Here is a 16,379-nt window from a genome sequence, read left to right as displayed (position 1 = left end):
TTCTTTTTTTTTTTTTTTTTTTTTTTTTTTTGCAGTACGCGGGCCTCTCACTCTTGTGGCCTCTCCCGCCGCGGGGCACAGGCTCCGGACGCACAGGCTCAGCGGCCATGGCTCACGGGCCCAGCCGCTCCGCGGCATGTGGGATCCTCCCGGACCGGGGCGCGAACCCGGTTCCCCTGCATCGGCAGGCGGACGAGCAACCACTGCGCCACCAGGGAAGCCCGATTCTTGATGTCACTGAACAGTTCTGGTACATTTTTTTTAAAGTAATTTTATTTATTCATTTATTCATTCATTCATTCATTCATTCATGGCTGCGTTGGGTCTTTTTTGCTGCACTCGGGCTTCCTCTCTAGTTGAGCTGAGCCAGGGCTACTCTTTGTTGCGGTGCGGTGGCTTCTCTTGTTGTGGAGCGTGGGCTCTAGGCCCGTGGGCTCAGCAGTTATGGCTCGTGGGCTCTAGAGCGCAGGCTCAGTAATTGTGGCGCACAGGCTTAGTTGCTCCGCGGCACGTGGGATCTTCCCGGACCAGGGATCGAACCCGTGTCCCCTGCATTGGCAGGTGGATTCTTAACCACTGTTCCACCAGGGACGTCCCTCTGGTTCATTTATAACTTTGCTATATTTGCTTAGGGAAGTAAAGTAAAAAGACTCATTTTATTGCTCTCACCATCTGATCTTTTCATTTGGTGGTTCTTAACCAGGGAGCACATTGGAATCACTTTAAAAAATGATTTTAAAAGCACTTTAACTGGTTTAAAGCAGTTTAAAAGGGGGCTTTTAAAAAAATGCCTAGACCCTGCTCCTGTAAGATTGATAAATAGTGCATGAGAGAGGGGCCCCAGCACATTTTTAAAGCTTCCCACTAATTCTACTGTGCACATCTGGGGCTAGTTTCACATATTCTTGCTGGTTTTATGGGTGAAATAATACTGGAAATTTGCCCTTTTTTGGGGGGGTAGCAGAGATGGGAAATAAATTTCATCTCAGAGTTGGTAGAATCTGCCTGTTGATTCCTGTTGAAAAGGATTCTGAGGCTTATCAGGGAGAAGTAGTCAGGGCACATATTCTGAGCATTTAGGCTGTCCTTGTTGTGCAGCAGTGTTTCTTATCCAATCACATATGTTCAGTTTATCAAACTCCACGAGACCAAGCTCCACCCCAGACCTATGAAACCAGAGTTTCCCAGGGTGGAGCCGGGGCATATGTATTTTATTATTACCAGGTTAATCTGATTGTTGAAGGTAGGACCAGGGGTGACAGCTGGTTGTGGATATTTTGTTAGAAACCAGAATTGAGTCAGAGTGAGGATAACGCCCTAAGTCTGTCTTGGAAGAGCCAGGTGGGGAGCAGTGCTAGCCATCTGGTATCATGGAAGAATATTTGGAGCTGCCGTTTAGTCACTGAACTATTCATGCTGAATTAATGTTTGGGTAATGGTCTATGACATGGGCTCTCAAACTTGTGTTCATCATCAGAGTCACCTGGATGCTTGTTAAATTACAGAGTGCTTGGGCCCTCCCCCAGAATTTCTAATTCAATAGGTCTAGATGTGGCCTGAGATTTTTTTTTTTAATGTATTTTTGGCTGTATTAGGTTTTCGTTGCTGCATGCAGGCTTTCTTTAGTTGCGTCGAGCGGGAGCCACTCTTCGTTGCGGTGCGCAGGCTTCTTATTGCGGTGGCTTCTCTTGTTATGGAGCATGGGCTCTAGGCGTGTGAGCTTCAGTAGTTGTGGCACATGGACTTAGTTGTTTCGCGGCATGTGGGATCTTCCCGGACCAGGGCTCGAACCCATGTCCCCTGCATTGGTAGGTGGATTCTTAACCCCTGCACAACCAGGGAAGCCCTGGCCTGAGATTTTGCATTTCTAACAAGCTCCCAGTTGATACTGATGGTCCTGGGACCACACTTTGAATACCATTGGCCTATGATTTGAAACTAAAGATCAGTTATAATCATGAATTGTAGTGAATTCTTTCACTGTTGAGTCTAAGCTTTAGAATTAGCATTGGAATATGTAGAATGACATAGTTCAGAGGAAGACGTTGAGTAAGATACAAGTACAAGTAAGGTACAGACACTGATTGCTTGGCTAGGGAAATAGCCAGAGGCTGGGCAGGACAGAATAAGGGACAGTTGGGAACAGGCATTTAAGTTTGTGGCCTTGGCCTCAAAGCCTCTTAGCAGCCATGTAACATCCCTAGCTAAGTGGAAGGTGAGAGGAGATTCAGAGGTCTGCACTGCTTGCCTTTTCTGTTTGGAATACTACTTCTCCTGGTTCTTTGTATGGCTCATCATTTAGGTCTCAGCTCAGACAGTTCTTTCTTGTTGAGGTCTCCCTCCAAAACTTCTTGTCACCTCAGAACGGTCAGCTAGCCCTTCCTATGTATGCTGTTTGCTTATATATTTGTCTATCCACATAAGCAAGCAATCTCCTTGAAGATGGAGCTCTTTCTGCTTTATTCATCACTGTGTTCCCAGTACCTGGTTCAGATTAGGCCTGGAGTAAAATTTTGTGTAGGAATAAATAAATGGTATTGATCACAGACCTTACTTCAGGGGTTTTATGAATTAATGAAGACTTAATGCATTTTAGTTTGATACTGATGCTGCTGCTTTAATTCTTTTTTCTCACAGCATGTTATGGAAAGCAACCATTGTACTTAGTAGAGGAGTATCAGTTCAGTACCGCTACTTCAGAGGGTGCTTTTTAGAACCAAAGGTATGTTTTCTTTATCTAGTTTCCAGTTTCTTTAGAAAACTTCTTTCAAAAGCAACTAACTTAAGTTTAGAAACATTAAAAGTAAAATGAGTTTGTTTAGATCAAATAAGGAAAAAAGAACTCTAGATTAATAATATTTTAGTACCAAAAAGAAAGGAAGTAGCCTCTTCAGAGGCAAATAGTGTGTGCAGTGGAAGTTTTAAAAGACTAATAGTAAGTATGTTCTGCAATATTCTTATCATGAAATTGGTTTTAATAAGTGTTCTTGATAGGTGTGCATTTTCTATAACTTTTGTAAACTAGCTAGTAACCAGTAGTAAGGGTTTTTCTTTTTGTTTCATTTTTTTAATTCGTCTGTGGTAAGGATATATTTAGAGGTGTATATAGCCAGCTTTAAGTGAGTAACTTTGAAAAAATTATTTCAACGCAGCCACCTCTTAGTTGGCTGCATTAACTCCTATCAAAACTGAAGTCATTCCTTTTAGATTTTTTTCAGTGATAGTGTTGATAGACCAGGATCTTTTCTGAAGGCCTTTGGAATATCAGTTAGATCTAAATCTGCTTGCTCACAATGATTTATTTATTATTTTGGGAACGTTTTCATATTTAGAAAAGAAAGTTGATTCTTTATTTTAAAGATACTTATTTGCTGAAAGGATTCTTTTCCTTCAGATTTTTACCTTTGAGCACACTTTGGGCTGCATGTGAACAGGGCTTAGGCAGGAGTCTAGGAAGCAAACATGGATTAGATCTTTTTAAAAATTTATTTCCGTTTGGGGTCCTTGAATACTTGTTACATGTAAAAAAAAAAAAATGCAAGCAGCCACTGTTACCTCAGTCTCTTAGCCACCATTATAAAAAAGAGAAAAACTGACAAACCCACTTCAGCTGTCTTTTGCACCTATTACGTTTCTTATTCCAAGAATATATTGTGAATATACTCAGTAATTAAAATTAAATTACATTATAGTTGATCATTATGTTGGCTTATCTTGACAATAGTCTCACTTTAATGACTCAGGAAAAGATCATTTATTTGGCATAGGGGTTGTGCATTGTGGCAAAGTTCTTTAGTATAAAGTGAACATTTGTGCATAGTTACGTAGATCATAGCACTCATGACTTTGAAAGCATATTTGAGGATCCTGATATGTGAAATTAACTAAATTTTACTTAAGGGGGCATTTGGACAAGAACAATCATAATGAGTCCTTTGGGTGTAGTTTCCTAAAGTAAGACTATTGTCAACACAGGTCAAATTAAGCCAACCTACAGTATTTTCTCTTTTCATTGAAAATGTAACCAAAAGCAGCAAATCCATCCAAAATGCCTTTTCCAAAAAATTGGCACGAAGTCTGCTTACAGTAAGAAACAAGTTTTTCCCCTTGTAATACTTGCAAAAGTTTACAGTATGTGTTGGTGAGTGTGTTTCTTTAAGTAGGTGCTCTGTATCGTGTACACATGTACCGTGTGATGCAGGGGCTGCCATGGTAAGTATGTTTTTCATGGAATAGAGTAAATAGCCACATAAAATCCCATGCATATGGCTAGAGGTTTTTTTTTTCCTACACGCCAGCTTAAAGTGACACTTCTTTTCTTTTTAAAGTTGGTGGCGCTTTTTAAATGAATCATAATTTTTAATAGAAGTCATTAGAAACTTTGTCTCAATTGTGCATTGTCAAATGATGGAACTAATGTGCAAGGAATCTTAAATCGTGAAATGATGTAAATTATTGGAGTATATATTTTATGAGTATAAAGAATGATTGGAAAGCAAAATGATTATGAAAGCATTGAAAAACTGAAATGGGTAATAAGGTTAATTTTACTGGGTCAAAAGTTTTAGGTTATCCAAGCAGTTGTAGAACCTAAGCTAAAAATCTTGTGATCTTGTCACTTGACCTTCAGAATTCAGCTTCCTCATCTATAAAATGAAGGGTTTGAACTATAGATTTCTTATATCCCTTCCATTGCTAAAATTTTTCTATAAATAAAATTTTACCATTCATAGTTTCTCTTCCATAATTTGCTCTTTCTGGCATATTCCTTTTAGTTTAGAAGTTAAAGAGTCTTGAAGTCCTTTTTCTTTTAATTTCTCACAGCTGTATGTTCTTATACTTTGTAGAATTAGAATAAGGTGTTAATATGTTAAATTCTAAAATAATTTTTTACAGGTGACAAATATTATCTTATTTAAACATAGCAAACAAAGGTAGTAGATATTCCTGGAATGGAAACATTGCTGTGAGTCTGCAGATAACCCATTAATTTCACATCTTCACCAAAGATAATTTTTGAATTAATGTGTAATTTAAACATTTTTTAATCCATGTTCACCCCTTTTTATTTGTGGCTGGAATTAGGGATTGTTGTCTCATACTGAGATGTTAGCCACTTTTTAATTATATTGTCTTTGAAATTTTTCATTCATTTCAGTGAAATAGCTCTTTATTTTTCAGTAACATCTGCTTTTAATTTTTACAGGTATTAACATTCACTCATAATTAGATTCATTACAAATTCTTTTACCTTGTTCTTAATGTCCCTTGATTTTTATTTAAATCCTTTAACAAAAGAATCAATCATCTGGTAGGCAGACAATTGTTTATTTTCATAATAGCCCAGGTTGTCATTTTGTACAATGGTTTCTTAATAAAATTCTTCTGGATGCTAAATACCCTCAGCTGTTAACTGTGAATTTGAACCATCTCAGAGATTTATGTCGGCCTAGCCTTCTTTGCTTTACTCACTCCTAAGTGACCGTTTTTCTTCCTGGTCTTGTTAAAAATAGTGATTTTTAACTAACTGGTTCTGGCCTCTGACATAGATTAAAAATTCAGATCCCCTTTCACATGGGCATTTTTTTCCATTTTTTTCAAAATCGTAGAAAGGAAACTGAAATTTTTACAGTTTACGCTTAATAGTTTTTATGATATTTGAAAGCAGTGATATTCCATGATAGTGGTAGTTTTGCTTGGTGGTCTGTTAAAAACAAAAACCCAGTCTACCTCTTACATAATCTTGTTTCTTTTTCTCAGTGCTTGATATAGCTGAGTGATGTCAATCAATAACTGTTTAAGAAAGCAGTCATTATGACTTTTTTGTGGAAACAGGTTTTTTTGTATTTTTGTTAACATGCATGTTTGAGAAAAATTCCAGCAATCATCTGATTTAATACATGCTAAAATGTGAAATAACTCTACCAGTCCTATTAGTGGAATACTGTCTTGGACTGATATTGTTACTTTTGTCTCCAAAGAGCCATTTTCCGCTTGACTCCAAAGTGCTTAAAATTGTGGCAGTCTTTTACAGAATGAAACTCTTGTTTTTTTCCTAAGATCTTGAAGAATGACTTACTGCATTTAGCACATTAAAAAGGATTGCATGTTTTGGAATAGTTAGTAAGATCTTTAATTTCCCAATGCTCAGGTGTTAAGGTTTTTTTTGTTTTAAAGAACATTGGTAAGCTAAAATTTAAGATTACCTACTAAAGTTTAATAAAGTAGTCATAACAGTTTTGGAAATTCAGTGTGTTTTAAAACTTGGTTCATTTGTCAATATTATAACATTTTATGTACCGACCATGAATTTGTAGTGTGAACGCCAGTAGACACAATTATAAGCCGTCTGTTGAATTGGCCCTTTGGATTGCTCTTCAAGACTCCATTCTGTTCAAGCCTAGTTTGCTTTATGCTATGATTAGTGGGTTTGTAAACAGGGGTGGAGTTTTAACAATTACTACTAAAATATGTTCTCTCTCAAGTGTTTAATCCACAGGGCTATTCTTACATGATTAAGTATAGATACTGTAATCAACACTTTTTGTGAAATTCCCCTGATACCTGAATTAAAACAAAAACAAAGTCTCTCCTTTCTTCTACCCACTTTTAATCCCTGCTGATATTTACTATTATGTTCATGGCACCCTTTCAAGTCACATTTGATTAGTAACTTTTATAAGAATATGCATCTACACCACTTTTGTAGCAGAGTATTTTTTTTTTTTTTTTTTTTTAGGGGAGTGCAGGGGACATGGGAGGGGTGGAAGAAGGGAATAGATTAGTTATTTCTGGTTGCCCATTATTGCTAAGAAACATTCCTATTTTTAATGTATACATTTTCATCTTTTGAGGGTTAGAAAGTTTGATGTGTGAAAACAAATTCAAAAAAGTGACAGCAAAAAGTTGTAGTAAAAAACATCTAGCAGATGCAGGATCAGGTGTTTCTTGTTTTTTTAGCATAATTCACCATTTTAAAGGTTAGCACTTTCACATTTACATTTTTAAAAATGTCTACACAGTTTATTATCAATTCACAAGTGAACCCTTATAACAAGGATGTATTCATCTAGAGAAAATGAGTTCCTGTATTATCCCGGGATTAAGGAATTGAATGTATATCTAATGCAATTTTAGTTTTCAAACTTCAAAAGTTTGCAAGTTTTAAAAAAAGATTTTAACCTCTGTTTATTTTAAGTGACAGAATTATCTCTTGCCTAATTTGTTACATACTTATTTGTTATCATTTGGCACATTTATTATTAAATAAAATAATATTGAAATCCTATAAAATGTTATAGAAGAGTAATTAATGCCATCTACAGATATAATAAAGAGAGAAGCTTATATGTTCCAGACTTAAGAGTATGTATATGCCTAGACAAGGGTTTAAAGATATGTGAAAATATTGATAGTGATTATCCCTAAGTAGTGTGATAATGGGTGATTTTTGTTTCTTTTTGCTTATCTGTATTTTACTAAATTTCTTCAGAAGAAGAAAAAAAAATACCTGTAAGGATATAGTTTGAAATTTTGCTTTTAAAATACGTATTTAAGGATTGTATTTTGGCACATAAGTTTAATTAAACAAGTTTAGGTTTTTTTGTTTTGTTTTAAATACTTCAAGGAAAATTAGGAAACACTTCATATACTTCAGTACTTTAGGAACACACAAGGGAATCCTTGTGGTAGTTCATTCTTGCTTTTAAATTGCTGTAGACATTATCAATAATCCATAAAGCTTTATTTTCTTTTTTAGTAAGAGAATTTGATAACAATACAGTATTAAAATTTTTCACACTGTATTAATTTATAAACTTTAAGGCATTAAGAGTAAAACTGGATGTTCATTCCCCTTTAATCAAACTTGTTCTTCGGATTTACCCATGCATGTGTCCTTTCCTAAAGGAAAGGGCTTCCTGTGCTCCTTAGAAACACTGGTTACTACGATACGAGAATCTGATATTCTTCCTGTTACCTACTTACTAGTTAAATATATGTAATGAAGAACTTTATTATGCCCTCTAGTTCCTTGAGTAACTTGTGATAATTGATCTTGAAGTATTCATTCTCAGCATTTCTCCTATCAGAGAGTTCAGGCTTTTTCCAAACACTTGAGGAGTTACTTCAATCTTCCAGTAATACTTCATCGACTTCCGACATACCAAACATAAAGTATATTTGCTGTTAACTTTAACTTACGACAGAATATCAGTTAAAGATTAAAACTGAGTATTGTAGGCAGATTTAAGAATGGGTTTTAAATGGTTTTATGTGCCAGTTCATCTTATTTTTGTTTACTGCTTCACCCTCATTTTCTTCCAGCATTCATCATGTTTTTTGACCTGGTACATTCCTGATTTTTCGCAAATAATATTGATATTAACAAGATGAATCTCTTGGTTTCATAATTAGTATAAGACTTAGGCCACAAACATCTAATGGCGTCATGGGTAGAAAATAAGATACAAGAAATTATTGCAGACGTTTAACTTTTAAATTGCAGACTATCGGTGGTCCATGTCAAGTCATAGTTCACAAGTGGGAGACTCATCTACAACCACGATCAATAACCCCTTTAGGTATGGGCATTAACTGCATCTGTTTGAGGCATATGCATAAAGTTACTAATATGCTGCACAATGGCTTAGTGGGATTTAATAAATATTTATTTTAAAGTTTAAGGTCAATGCATTGTCAGTACTACAAGTTTCACTTAGCATATCATGGGTCTTACTTTCAAAACTAAACAGTTCTTAATTGCCTTTCTTCATAAACTTTATTAGAAATGCTTGCCTAGTTATTTTTAATTTCTTGAATTAGATGGGTTTATTGTGGAATATATATTTACATTTGGCGTAGTTACAAAAGTTTATAAAATAGCATTTTTTTAACTGAGCATCCATCTGTGGCTTTGATATTACTTGCTCAGAGAACTTAGAACATTTGAGGAAAGAATTAATCCAAAACAATGATTCTTACATTTTTAACTTTGAATAGTGATAGAATAAGTTATTCTATTTGTGTGTGTTTTTTAAACTAGTAAATACGTGAATAAACTTGTATGAATGAATTCAGATTTCTTGGTTGTAGCAGACATTTTCCCCCAATACCCTGCTGGCTATGTTAAAGTTGCTATTCAGATAATTTTTGTTTGTTTGTTTGTTTAAACGTTATTTAGTTTTCTTGTGCCTAAAAATGGCATTTCTCTTCATACAAGTATTTTTGAATTTCCTTTTCCATACTGAGATTAAAATTTGAAGTTCTTTTCACATACATTAAATTACCTACTTGATTTCATCTATAAATTGACTTAGGGCTGAAAACTGTATTTTAGTTTCCAGAGAAAATTAGGATTTGAAGAATAAATGGCTTGTTAGTTACTAGCTTAGATTAGAAAGTAGTGAGAGATTCTGCTTTACCCTATATATAGCAAGGACACATCTCGTTTAAACAGCTCTCTCATTCCATCCTCTTTATTGGAATTTCTTTTTGTATATACATTTTTGTAATACATTTTTGATAGTATATTTAGAATTTTTATGTAGTGTACTTTAGAATTAAAAGAGTGCCATACTGAGGTTGGGAATTATTAGGAATTGAATATTTTAAAAATTGCATTTTGAAGCATCTTGTAGTTAAATATATTTTCTTATTTTGAGACAGTAGGATGATTTTGTTTCTGGTCTTTTTAATAAATGTATTTTATACTTTTGGAAAATATAACTTCTGAACTTAAGAGCTGCGTGAAATATACCAGGAATCTTTATTGGGAACTGTCACACTTATTTTAACAAATTCAGATTTATGTTTAAAGTACACTGGGAAAGGAAATAGCAGGAAAGATAATTAGTATTTTACTCAGAGGGTGGGGTTTAACAGCTTTTCTCATTTAGTTGAAATTTCTGTTAGGAGGCAATGTGCAAACACTTACTTTTTGGTAATTCCTCATAGCTCTATATATATATACAGGTAAGTTTATGCTGTTTAAAAAGCTTTTAGCTGGCTATAGAGAATAGTTGGGGTTTGAGGAGCATTATATTTTAGGTAAGTTCAGAATATGCACTACGTAAGAATAAGCATTTTAATTGTGCCAAGACCTTTGGTTTGAAAAATCAACCAGGAGATATTGTTGTCCAGCAACTTGTCAGTCTCATACATTGGTTGGTATAAACATTTGTCCCAGTGCCTCTAGAGCACCTCTCTGAGGAGTTTTCTTTCTCTTCCTTACAACATTGTGAATAATCACCATGAATATAAGGACCATTACTGTTTGATAGCCTCCTTAAAAGGGATTTCTTTATTGAGGGCTACAATAAATATGCTTATTCACTTTGGGCTGCTTTTAAATTCTAAATTAATTTTTTAAAAAATCCTTAAGGTAGGTAATTTCTCAGTTGTTCATTCTGTATATACATCATGAATTTTAACTAGATTTTCTATTTTCCTTCAATTTTAGAAAGTGAAATTATTATTGACGATGGACAATTTGGAATCCACAGTAAGTGAGACTGAGTTTTGAAAATTTTTATTCACATGGTTGAGATGTTACCTTACATTTCATTAGAAACAGCACAGGGAGATATGACAGATTATGATATTGAAAATAGAGACTAGAAGACTAGATCCAAAAAACAAATGCATTCTGTTAAATAATAGTTTACAGTATAATTATTATTATTATTTTGGGCCATGCCACGTGGCTTGTGGGATCTTAGTTCCCGAACCAGGGGGATTGAACCCGCACCCCCTGCAGTGGAAGCGCAGAGTCCTAACTGCTGGACCGCCAGGGAATTCCCTCCAGTATACTTCCTATGCTTTAAAGTTTTATTTATTTTTTAGTTTTTATTTGGCTGGTGACTTTAGGTATATGAATTAATATAATTAATTTAAAAGTATTATACTTAACTGTTACTATGTCATCACTACTATGTTTGAAAATGATAATTGTTCTCAACATTTAAAGTGTGAAATGTTACTCATAAGCTACGTTTGTGCATTTTGTGTTTGTATGGGCATTTATAGTAACATCAGGATTAAGTAGCACAATGTTCTAGTAATTATGGCTGAGTACTTAAACAATTAATTTACAGTGGAATATGCATTCATATACTTTCTGCATCAGTAAATACTTTATCCTAAGGATTCAAGTTTTTTCTTCAATGACTGGAATTCTCACAGTGTATCAGCTTTATCATGCTAAACTGCATTTTCATTTTAGATACTATAGGAGTCAAAAGGTGTAAAGGGAGTGGACAGAATGTGTACTTGGATTGACTGTGAACCAGAGATAATTGCTCATAACCAGTTTGCATTCCTGTTGAGTACAGGAAGGAATAGGGCCTGAATGTTTTGGTTGTGGTTTTACTAAGTACATATGTTTATCCACTTTAGAAATGTACATGCTTTTGCAGTATTTGGGCAGGAATTTAACTTATTTTTCTTGATTTTGTTTGGGATTATTTATATCATATCATAAGGTAGTCTAACATACTCGAATAGTTTTATTTAGTGTTTTAGAGACTACACAAAATTTATGCTACATGTTTTGGAGAGCTTTTTGTTTTTGTTTTTGTTTTTTTTCTGTGGTACGTGGGCCTCTCACTGTTGTGGCCTCTCCCGTTGTGGAGCACAGGCTCCGGACGCGCAGGCTCAGTGACCATGGCTCACGGGCCCAGCCGCTCTGCAGCGTATGGGATCTTCCCAGACCGGGGCACGAACCCATGTCCCCTGCATCGGCAGGTGAACTCTCAACCACTGTGCCACCAGGGAAGCCCTTGGAGAGCTTTTTTGGGCCCAGCCGCCCTGCAGCGTATGGGATCTTCCCAGACCGGGGCACGAACCCATGTCCCCTGCATCGGCAGGTGAACTCTCAACCACTGTGCCACCAGGGAAGCCCTTGGAGAGCTTTTTTAATGGAGAAGTTGTTTTCTCATTTCTTCAACTGTAATGATGGCATTATATCCTTCTATTATATGTTAGTTACTATGCATGGTTATAAACATGGCATTTCTTTCGTCATCTGTTGCTATTGTCATCTTCCGAAATTCAGCTTTAGTTGGCCTTCAGGATAGAAAGCCATTTCTCCAACTCTGTCCATTTCTGAAAACAGTTTAAAATTAAAAGATGTAGTGGTGTCTCTTCATGTATGAAATTTGATAGTTATGAAATCATACCTAAGGAGAAAAGTTTCTTTTTTTTTTTTTTTTTCTTGAAGTCCTCTTGATGAAGAACTTAGGTCCAAAACAGTTGTCAGCTCCCTGGTATTTATGAAAATGTTATTACCTTAGTAAGAAACTTCAAGTTAAACAGTGCTAACAGTGTTGTCACAATCATGCAGTTTATCTATGGCAGAATATGTAAATGGAGAATACGTTTGTTTTGTTATTACCACCTCATATCTCCACTGCCAGCACTAGTGGAATAACTAGTTTCAGCTGAATATTTCATGTGAAGCTTTGGAAATGTAGTGATCCACTGCCAGTGGAACAAGTGCTAGGTTAGAAGCCATCTTGGAATATGTATTCTTTCTGAGGTAGATTTGTATTACTTCAATAATATATTCAACAAGAGTATTTTAATTTACTTTAGTGCTAAAGTTTGGCTAGTTGTTAATGTTCATTTAACTTTTCCCCCCTACTTGATATAAAAGTTCTTTTTCAATGACAAATAAGACTACTTATATATTTGCTTTGGAGAGAAATACCAGTGATAGATAACCTGAGTGTATTAAACTGTGAATGTGAACTAGAATTGTCAATATATATTGTACTTATTGGATTGGCTTTAAAAATGTGTATATTAATTACTGTTCTTCATATTTACTTTGTCAGATGGTGTTGAGACTCTGGATTCTGGATGGCTGACGTGTCAGACTGAAATCAGATTACGTTTGCATTATTCTGAGAAACCTCCTGTCTCAATAACCAAGAAAAAATTAAAAAAATCTAGATTTAGGTATGACCATGTGTATTTGTTACTTAGGCTATTTATTTTCACTAATGCTGTAGATTTGTGATCCATCTGGTTATAGCCTTTATGTGTATAAACTAAGAAAATAACACACTTACAGATAATGTCACATTTTCTAATAAATGTGGTGTCTTGTGAGAGTGAACTGCTTCCCTGCCTGAAGATTGCTCCAGTTAAATGTACTTATGTTAGTCTTGATCTCCAAATTGGAAACCAGAAAATTTTTTTACTTAGATCAGTGATTTCTAGGCTTATGTATCTTTGTAGTTTCTACCATTTAAAATTTCTTAGTGTAGCAATTAATATTTTGTTTTAAAATTGACGTAACGAAATGATTTTGTGCTAAATGAGGGGAGAATGGCATGAACAGAGAAAAATGATTGTTGGAAATATACTTCAGTGTCCTAAATTTTCCGGTGGCTTGAAAACAAGAAACTTTTTCGTTAAGGAGGTCACAGTTACCGTAGCAGTTCCAGATTAGTTTAATTTTAATCTTAATTTAAGAAGATTTAGATGTCAAGCTTTGTATAAATAACAAAATAGTAAGTAACTTAATTTTTCTGTAATGTCACCATGTATATCTTTGAGTGAACTGATTTCTCAACGACCAAGGCAGCCCTATCATTTGAATTTTTGTAACTTTGGGACTGAGAGTTCTAAGTCTTGATACGTTATGCAGCTTTTTCTGACAGAATGTCAGGGCTGGGTTGAAAGGGCCATTTTCACTAACTGAAGTAATTAATAGTAATACTTATTATCTTCAGAATAAAATTGATAATGATGTTGCAGTTTGTACATCCATAAATGTTTTACAATAACTGCTGAAAATATTATAGTACTTACCTATACCAGTGATAAAATGCATAAGGGAAAGGGTGGGTAACACTTCACAGTCCTTTCCATTGGCTATTCTGTGAGTAAAGAGTTTTGGGTGTACCTTGCCTCTGTTCATTAGCTTTTCTAGGCCTCTGCTTTGCTTCTGAAAAACCTGGGTAATTGGACCACGTGGCTGATCTGCAAGATCCTTTTGATTGCAGAGATTCTCTAACCAGTTAGTCATCAATAACTGAATATTTTATTTACATGTTAAAAGAAGCAAATAAATTGTGTTAACCGCTGTAAAGTGTTTTATTAGCATAAGACCTTGAAATAAAGGTAGCAGTAGAAGATAAAGCCTTGGTTGGTTGGGCTTATTAGGATTTTTTTTTTCTTTGACTGTAATTAAGAAATTAATGGAATTCCCTGGCAGTCCAGTGGTTAGGACTCTGCTTCCACTGCAGGGAGAACAGGTTCGATCCTTGGTCGGGGAACTAAGATGCTGCATGCTGCGGTGTGGCCAAAAAATAAAAAATTAATAGATAATGGGGTTCTGATTGGATTGCACATGCATACTGAGTCCTGTACTGTTCTTGTTTATATAGTAGTTGAGTGTTTGTATATATTATTGTATTGCTTAGGCTTAAACTGGAAGATTTTTATAACCATACTTAGTTGGGCTCTACAAATTAAGTGACTGATTCCTACTGAAATAATTGTGCATAGCTAGAAACCGATGTTTGTTTGTTTGTTTGTTTGCTTTGCGGTACACGGGCCTCTCACTGTTGTGGCCTCTCCCGTTGCGGAGCACAGGCTCCGGACGCGCAGGCTCAGCAGCCGTGGCTCACAGGCCCAGCCGCTCCGTGACATGTGGGATCTTCCCGGACCGGGGCACGAACCCATGTCCCCTGCATCGGCAGGCGGACTCTCAACCACTGCGCCACGAGGGAAGCCCCCGATGTTTGTTTTGACCATCTTTTTTCCCCCAAATTCATATTATTGATAGGTTAAGCCTTCACTGACTAGAAAATAAATTTATCTGCAGGTTTATCAGGACTTTAAAAAACTTAGCAACAGCATTTACATTTTAAATAAAACGCTAGACATGATGTTTTATCTCATTACCACCATGTTTTCAACAACACAAGTTTCTCTTTTGCTTGATTCCACCAGAACTTGGAAAGCAGTGTTACTTATGATAGACTATAACATTTATATAGCTGTTTGAGTAAAACCTTTACTATTTAGTTCATTTAGAACTAAATTCTTTCATAGATCCCTTTAAACTTCATTTTTTTGGAGGGGGGAATAGATGCACATTGCTATTTGTAGATTAGCCTTTTTTTTTTTTTTTTGGCTACGGCATGCAGGATTCTAGTTCCCTGACCAGGGATCGAACCCCTGCCCCCTGTGTTGGGAGCGTGGAATCTTAACCACTGGACCACCAGGGAAATCCCTAGAATAGCCATTTTTAATCTTCCATTCCTTCCTTGCTTGTTCATTACTATCCACTTGTGGTCGCTTTTCATATGTCCTGGTAGAGAATGTTTGTTCCTTCAAGCTCACCAACAAAATCAGTTGTTCAGAACTGTTCCTAAGAGTTTGGAGAGAAGAGATGATCATTTTTGTTTGGATTATTAAAGTGGTGCTACTTTTGGTTTTACAGTATGATTATGGATCATTATTACTAATTGAATAACCTGTATTCATATCCCCTCTGGAAGGTTTCAGAGTGTGTGCCTATGAGGCAAGTCTGCACGGTGGTTGAAGGCAGCAACGTCATTCGGAGAGAGCAGGCCTCACTAACACAGTTCTGTTACTTGTATTATTAAGTGGATCTCATTTAAATCTAGAATGAAAAGTTTTCCTAGCGCAGCTGTATTCTGTACAATAACGTTGCTTCTACATCACTGGTATTAAAGTTGTTTAATCTATGTACATTCCAGTTGGTGCAAGAAATATTCTAGAATTGAGTTGACTCTTTGGCATTACAAGTGCTCTGTGCAACTAATCGCTTCTCATTGGGAGTAAACTAGTCTTTGTGACGCAATAGCTTGGGTAACTTATCTTTTGTTTTCATTGCTGTGGAGTCTAAGAATTTTAGACTCTTGGTTTATTTTTTTATTCATTTGTTTCATTAAAAAGGTACATACATATAAATATACACACATAAAAACCATGAACTGGGGGCTTCCCTGGTGGCGCAGTGGTTGAGAATCCGCCTGCCGATGCAGGGGACACGGGTTCGTGCCCCGGTCCGGGAAGATCCCACATGCCGCGGAGCGGCTGGGCCCGTGAGCCATGGCTGCTGAGCCTGTGCATCGGGAGCCTGTGCTCTGCAACGGGAGAGGCCACAACAGTGAGAGGCCTGCGTACCACCAAAAAAAAAAAAAAAAAAAAATAACCATGAATACATGCAAATATATATATTTAATACAATAGTTTTCTTTAATGATGTACTGTTCACAAAGTACCTGGACTCACTGTGGTGAGGAGAAGAGGAAATTTAAAAATTTACAACTACCATCTCTAACAGTCTTTTAATGCACACTAACAGAATATGGTTCAAATTTGTACTTGTTTTATATATA

General features: G+C 35.8%; 1 protein-coding gene across 3 annotated transcripts in view; it reads left to right on the top strand.

The window, feature by feature from the left end:
• Positions 1 to 16,379, top strand: part of GPCPD1 (glycerophosphocholine phosphodiesterase 1) — a 60,883-nt gene that overhangs the window by 11,463 nt on the left and 33,041 nt on the right. For all 3 annotated transcript variants that reach the window (XM_024123376.3, XM_024123377.3, XM_024123375.3), the window contains 4 exons: positions 2,638 to 2,722; positions 8,507 to 8,582; positions 10,460 to 10,501; positions 12,834 to 12,957. In XM_024123376.3, coding sequence (XP_023979144.1) covers positions 2,638 to 2,722; positions 8,507 to 8,582; positions 10,460 to 10,501; positions 12,834 to 12,957 — 327 coding nt within the window. The remainder of the gene's footprint in view (positions 1 to 2,637; positions 2,723 to 8,506; positions 8,583 to 10,459; positions 10,502 to 12,833; positions 12,958 to 16,379) is intronic.

Source organism: Physeter macrocephalus, chromosome 14 (assembly GCF_002837175.3).
Source record: "Physeter macrocephalus isolate SW-GA chromosome 14, ASM283717v5, whole genome shotgun sequence".
Classification (NCBI taxonomy): Eukaryota; Metazoa; Chordata; class Mammalia; order Artiodactyla; family Physeteridae; genus Physeter; species Physeter macrocephalus.
The sequence above is the reverse complement of the archived record's forward strand: the minus strand, read 5'-3'. Positions and strand labels throughout refer to the sequence as shown.